At 41.5% G+C, this 6,883-nt stretch overlaps 1 protein-coding gene across 2 annotated transcripts; it reads left to right on the top strand.

Annotated features, from left to right (window-relative positions):
• Positions 1–5,955: 5,955 nt before the first annotated feature.
• Positions 5,956–6,883, top strand: LOC119900112. 2 transcript variants are annotated; one of them, XM_038714872.1, is made up of 2 exons: positions 5,956–6,093; positions 6,237–6,883. In XM_038714872.1, the coding sequence occupies exon 2, from the start codon at positions 6,258–6,260 to the stop codon at positions 6,852–6,854; it is 597 nt and encodes a 198-aa protein (XP_038570800.1). In that variant the 5' UTR covers positions 5,956–6,093; positions 6,237–6,257; the 3' UTR covers positions 6,855–6,883. The 2 variants fall into 2 exon arrangements, with proteins under 2 accessions (XP_038570800.1, XP_038570799.1); XM_038714871.1 differs by having other exon boundaries at positions 5,956–6,103.

Here is a 6,883-nt window from a genome sequence, read left to right as displayed (position 1 = left end):
TTTCCTGACATGTTTGAGGAAGGGTCGCTGCAAATCAAGTTAGTCACCTAATCATTCCGTTTGCCTGCTATGATGATTTTTGATTTCCTGCTCTTCTTGCGGTTTGGGCTGCTTACCTGTCTGGTTACATTGTAACCTGGGTTCTCTGATTCAAGAGACTATCCCTCCACTGCATTACTTTTCCACATGAGTGGGGAATGAGCCCCCAGAGTAAGTCGATACGTCTTCAACACACTGACTTGCCCAAAACATGTGCTGGTGTGGAATAACTGATAGTTGATCCAAATATGTCTCTGATTGGCCTAACAGCAGTACCAACCCCAGCCACCGCCTGTTTATTCTGGTGCCATCTTGAAAGAGATGGAGGATCTGCTGTCGCACCTCCAGACTGCAGAGCAGCTATATTTAATTGGTGCCTCATTGATTGCCCTGATCTTAAAATTTAAATTATTGGTGTTTACTTGGGCTACTTTTAACCCTCTGAAAATGACGGTGGATCGTCTGCCATTAACATTACTGTCTTCACTCAATGTCAAATGATTGCTTGTAATAATTTTAGTAGCCACTTTGTGACCTGCTCTGCTCAACTCTCCATGGTGGTTTCTGAAACTTTGTTTCATGATGTTAAGCTTTGCTAGGTGATGTTGATCTCTCATGACATTGAAGCTATTGTGCTGATTAGTTTGACTAATGAGTAATTTATGTTCTACACTGCAAATTATTCTGGCTGACTGCCTTCAATCCAGACAACGGCTGATTTTTAGCTTAAACCAGTGATTATTAAAAAGATGGATGCAACCGACAGTTATTTTAACCCATACAATACCCAGGAAGTGAAGGTTTCCAAGGTTATGAATAGTTAAGACCTTAGCATACTAAAAACAATGTATGGGATCAATTATGTTTACAAAAACATAAAACAATGTCTGGAGGAGCTTCAGCCAAAAATATAAAAAGGGGGTAAGAACTAGTTAGGGGGAGGGCCACTATCTTCTACAGTCAAGATGAAACAATTGGTAACTCTCTCAGCCTCATACGGAAACCTAGGCATACAAATAACAGAAACAAAAGCAGCTCAAAAGAACTCCCCACATAGATGAGGGGGCATTGTGTTGCAGCCTGAGTGTTTGCCTGGTCTATAGAGAAGCATAAATGAGCTACGCCTGGTGCTAACTGGAACCTGATTGGACCAGCATTCTACATGTGCAATTTATCAAGATCACTTTGTGAGATCTGTTTTCACTTTTCCTGTTAATCAGTGTCAAAAAAGACACATAAAATCTACTTTGGTTCAATTATGTACAATAATAAAACTTCTTCTAATCTCAGACAAAACAATGTGTAACTTTTTCAGACAACCAACACACCAAGTTCCATCTGTGTCTGCCTTGTGATCTTCAGATTACCACAACAAGCTGTGCGTCCCTAAATAAGAGGTATATGTTCATCCTTTGTAGATAAAGCAAAGGGTGCTGATTTGATTTGAGGATAAACCCCCTGAGATGCACCATCTTGTTTGCAAGAGGGTCCTCAGACACACAAGCATGGAAATGAACAGACATTTAAACAAAAAAAAAAAAACATAAATAATAATTAAGATAATAAATGAAACAACCAATCGAAATGACACAAAACAAACTCATGACAAGAAGCCATCATTCTGAGTGAGCAAATTATTCCAGTCCTTAAAACTTAGAAATATGTCTCCAAATTTCATTACAAATTCTAGGCACAGTAAGAAAAAGGTGTTCAGTGTTGATCTAACTGGAACGAAATGCTGTTTTAAGTAAAAAGGATAGTTAAAGTAAATGCATTTAAAAGCAAAGACCAACCAGTTAAGTGCATCAGACATGAAACAATGATGCGTGCGATAAAGATCTCAATACAAATCTACAGATATTAATGTAAGCTGCTATTAGTGTAATCATTATAAAACCTTAATCTTGCAGAACTGCATAAGATAATAAAAGCATTTCAGTAAAGTAACATTTATTTAATCTCGGGAAAAGGCTATGCTTATTATCTTAATGTATGATCCTCAGAAGTGTTAGTGTCTGTATGGTAAATAAACTAATTCCTATTTTGTAATAAAAACCAACTGCAAGAGGTCACAGGCGAGGGAGCACCAAGGATCTCTATCATCCTATTGCTCTCACAGCTAGTATCCAATCACAAGAGCACGTCAAAGCAATGAGTACTAGCCAATCACAGCACAGTAGGGTGGGAACTAACACAAACTGGGTTGGGAAAGCTAGTTTTCATCAGTGTCTTGTCTGGCTTTGGCTGCCTCTCTCGGGTCCACTTTCTTCAAGTGACAGGACAGGATTTGTTTTTCTTTCAGGGACAGGTCTGGCATGGGGTGACTTCAACAGGTTAAGTCGTTCACCAGCAACATCTGCAGGCTTGGTATTCATGCAGTATGATTGCTGTCACTGCGAACGCTCCGGCTTCCTTCAGCAAGTTCACAGCACTCATCTTCATCATCTAGGCTAAGTGGCCTAACAGCAGTGACAGGAAGGTACTTGCTTTCCCAGTATCTATCAACCATGCCCACTTGGGCTCCCAAGCACTGACCGCTTTGGTGAGACAATTGGTGAGAGCTTTGCTTCCAATGAGCTTGGCATCATTGCAACATTGTGTCCAAATGTCCAAAGTTGGTTAATAAATGATCTAGAGGGTGTGATGGACAGAAAGACAGGGGCGGGTCAGTTTAATCACACTATGTGTATAAAAGATCTGACTGCCTGTATCAACGACTGCAGACTAACTCAAGTCTGTTGTTCAATAAAGACTTTGAAGAGCTTCGTCTGTCTCTTGCAAAGATTCTTTTGTCAATTCGTGAAAACAAGGAATTATACGACATGTACAGTCAGGACTATCCTGTTCAGCACACTTGTCACAGCCATATGATTTCTCTCTTGCCTTCCCAGGAGTGACAGACTTATTCTGACTTTTGTGTCTGTATCGACCGTAGGGGTGATTTACACTGGGGACGCTGGGGACATGTCCCCACCACTTTTTGAAATTGCTGATTTTATCCCCACCACTTTTTAAAGCATAATTTGTTAAACGTTCAGAAATATAGCTTGCAGTTAGTAACAAATGAAAAGGCCTTTAAAAAGGTTTATTTGCACATTCAGATAACATGCAATGCAAACAAAACATAGAAGAAACAAATGTGCATTGTCCAAGAAAAGTAACTTAAGCTAAAAAAAAAGAAGCTACTGTAAAATGACCCAAACACGAGCATGCACCAATCGGTAACTTTAACAACTCTTGATAGTATTTGTTTGGCCAAATTTTCCGTTCTCTCCCTTTGAACATGACAAAAGAGGAGGGAAGACTAAATCATGCCTACAGATGTTTTGCCTCAGCAGGGATGATATTACATGAGAAAAGTTCTGAAACAGATCTGAAAGCAGCACAGAATGTCTGAGATCTGCACTGACTTATATTCTGTTATATTTATATATTTTGAAATGTCAAGTACCACCTGAATTTTGTGTTTCCTTTACATAAATAAATACGTTTCCACCATAAATTAGTGCAGAAACTTTCATCAGAATGCAGGAAATGAAGTGTTTAAAGATCAAAATTTCCTGCTTTTCCCTGCTCATATAGCTCTGCATTGAGGATATCTTTAAAACACGTTGAAGGATATCTTTGTCTCGTTCTTGTGAACCTAATATCGTGTATTGTACTGTCTCGCGAGCTAAGTGTCTCTTCACACCACTAATCTGAGCCACTATGTCCCCATCACTTTTCTACACAAAGTGACGCCCTTGGTATACACTGACCTGTAATAAACGCCATTGTGGCTGAAGACGCGTCTTGTTAGCAGAGGCCTTTTGTTGTCACCTGCTGCAGTATCATCTTTCATCATGACCTACTGTATATATCAACACCAAAGAAGAATATCTTCCTCAGTCTCAGATGAACATCATCAGATTCAGTCCACTTCTGCCACAGTCTGGAATGTTAGCACATATTAGCAAGTCTTGACGATCTCTTCTGTTGGATCTTGCTCCAACTTGGACACCAGCAGACATTGTGCATCAGTGAAGTCCAATCCAAAAAGTGTGAAAGCGATCCTGAGTGTTTGAGCTTGTTTGCTGGAAATGGCTGCCTATGGTCTTATATAGGGGTTCAGCCATAGTTTGGCGTGGCCCTGTTGGAGAGGTCAGTTTTGACCTTATAATCCCAGATATCCCTCATCTTTACAAAGAGAACATATCAATAGTTCTAATATCAGACTCTCTACTCCAGCCAATGATCGTGCAGCATGGACCACTAATTATAGTCTCTGAGTCAGCTGATTGGTTTGTAAGAGGAACAATGTAAAAAAGGGACAGAGAAAAATAATTCTAAATAGTGTAAGCATGAAAATAGTGGGGGGACTTCTGTTAAGCTTTATTTGTTGTGCTGCTGGCAATCTTTTGTGTTGTTATCGGAAGGAATGAGTAAGTTCCAGGATTAATGTCGGTGGTCAACACCGACATTACAGATTCTGATTCAACCATCTAAATCCTCCTCTTCACTAAAGAAACATCAAAATGTTACCTGATGTTTTAGTTTCTCCTCTCAAGCTAAACCATGACAGTAAAAAGCAACTTTCTTAATAAAATCTTTTATAGTGAACAAGTGAGTGAGTTCAGCTTCTAAATAATTAGCTGTGCTCATGCGGCAGAGAAAGCTCAGAAAAGGCTGTATTTCTTAAAGGGACTATATGTAGTTTGTCAATAAAATCACTTATTAATAGATCACATTTTTACTGCCTTTTCTGTCAGTGGGCTGTGGCCTCACTTAGAAATGAACAACACCTGAGTTCACTGTTGCTTGGAACAGCCACTATTCTGCTTTTACAGTTTTTCTCAAATGCTAAAACACAAAAGCCAATCCTCTAAACCAAATGACCAGTTGTCTAAACACATTTACTAAATCTAGCCATCATTTTCCAATATCATAAACACATTTCACATGAAGACACAATTCACAAAACACAATCCTCCGTTCACATAAATCTTAAAACATTTTTCCTTGCTAAAACACAAGTTGCAAAAGAACTCTGCTCATATTCTCAAATGAAAGCTCATGTGATGCAAAATGCTTGCCACAGTCAGCAATATTTGAACAAAATGAACACACCTGGCGTCATTCATTACACACAACGATTCAAAATTGAAAACACCTGTTGCTAATGCTGTGACCACATGTATAAAAGCAAGTTCAGAGTGCACAGTTTGCTGAAGATTTCAAACAAACACAATGGATGAAGGCAGAGTCAGGGGAAGAGGTAATCGAGTCAGAGGAGGGAGAAGAGCTGGCCAAGGAGGAAGAGGAGCAGGCCAAGGAGGAAGAGGAGCAGGCCAGGGAGGAAGAGGAGCAGGCCAGGGAGCAGGCCAGGGAGGAAGAGGAGCAGGCCAGGGAGGAAGAGGAGCAGGCCAGGGAGCAGGCCAGGGAGGAAGAGGAGCAGGCCAAGGAATAAGAGGAGGAGGCCAACAAGGGAGAGGAGAAGGTCCAGGAGGGAGAGCAAGACAACCTCGCACCATCATTACGGACGAGATGCGAGCAACAGTCATTGACCATGTCATTGTCCATGGCATGACAATGGCTGAAGCAGGACTAAGAGTCCGTCCAAACCTGAGTAGGTTCACCGTGGCCACCATTATCAGGGCATTCACACAACACAACAGGTATTGTACTCTATTGCTTTCTTTGTCACAATACAATTTTACAAGCCTGTGAAAGTAGTCTATTAGTTTCAAATCAGTTGTTACTGTATTGTAAAACATGTCAATTGACAACACGTTTCTTTCTTTAGAGTTGAAAGAATGCCACATAGAGGTGGGAGGGTTGCCATATTTACAGCGGCACAAGAAACCCTCATTGTGGATATGGTTCGTGAGAACAACCTCATCAGACTCCGGGAGATCAGAGACAAAGTCATTGCGATAATGTGAACTTTGAGGGCATTGATGATGTCAGCTTGGCCACAATAGACCGAGTTCTCCGGCGCCAAAAGATGCGGATGAAACAAGTCTATAGGGTTCCCTTTGAGCGAAACTCTGCACGACACAAAGACCTACATTACGAGTATGTGCAAGTAAGTATACATCCATGTTCACAGTACAGTTAGTGAACATACTGTGTTGCTCAGTGGCCTACATTACTTCTGGACAATACTATGCTACCTGACTGACTGTTCTGAACACCTGTGCACTTTCACATTTTCACAGAGGATATTACAGTTGGACGCGATGGCCAGACCTCATGAGTACCTCTTCCTGGATGAGGCTGGCTTCAACCTGCAGAAACGAAGGCAAAGAGCCATCACTGAGGTTCCTGGCCAACGGGGGGGTAATATTACTCTTTGTGCGGCCATGGGTTTGGAGGGGCTTGTCCACCAGCAGGCTGTCCTTGGGTCTTACAACACCCAACGTCTCCTAACCTTCCTAGAGGAGCTAAAAGATATCCTCCTGGACCGCCAACAACACCATCCATCATTTGGGACAATGTACACTTCCACAGAACAAACCAAATCAGAGTGGTTCACCACCAACAGTAACCACTTTTTAAACGTCTGTCTGCCACCCTACTCCCCTTTCCTGAACCCTATAGAGGAGTTCTTCTCATCGTGGAGATGGAAGGTTTATGACAGACAACCATACACTAGAGAGAACCTCCTAAGGGCAATGGAGCTGGCGTGTGTTGACATCCCAGTGGAGAACTTCCAAGGATGGATCCGCCATTCCAGGGCGTTTTTCCCGCGGTGCCTGGCAAGAGACAATATAGCCTGCGATATGGATGAGGTGATGTGGCCCGATGCAGCTCAGCGACATGATGCCGCACAGTGATTGTGGTGTAAATAAAATAAATTAAAAAA

The sequence above is a fragment of the Micropterus salmoides genome, unplaced genomic scaffold (assembly GCF_014851395.1).
Source record: "Micropterus salmoides isolate LMB-PRFRI ecotype aquatic unplaced genomic scaffold, ASM1485139v1 Ms_hic_scaffold_1250, whole genome shotgun sequence".
In the NCBI taxonomy this organism is placed as follows: Eukaryota; Metazoa; Chordata; class Actinopteri; order Centrarchiformes; family Centrarchidae; genus Micropterus; species Micropterus salmoides.
The sequence above is the reverse complement of the archived record's forward strand: the minus strand, read 5'-3'. Positions and strand labels throughout refer to the sequence as shown.

Coding starts and splice junctions, on each gene's coding strand:
- LOC119900112 (XM_038714871.1), top strand. CDS start 6,023: ATGCGGATGAAACAAGTCTATAGGGTTCCCTTTGAGCGAAACTCTGCA. Junction 6,104..6,236: donor TACATTACGAGTATGTGCAA/GTAAGTATACAT, acceptor ACATTTTCACAG/AGGATATTACAGTTGGACGC.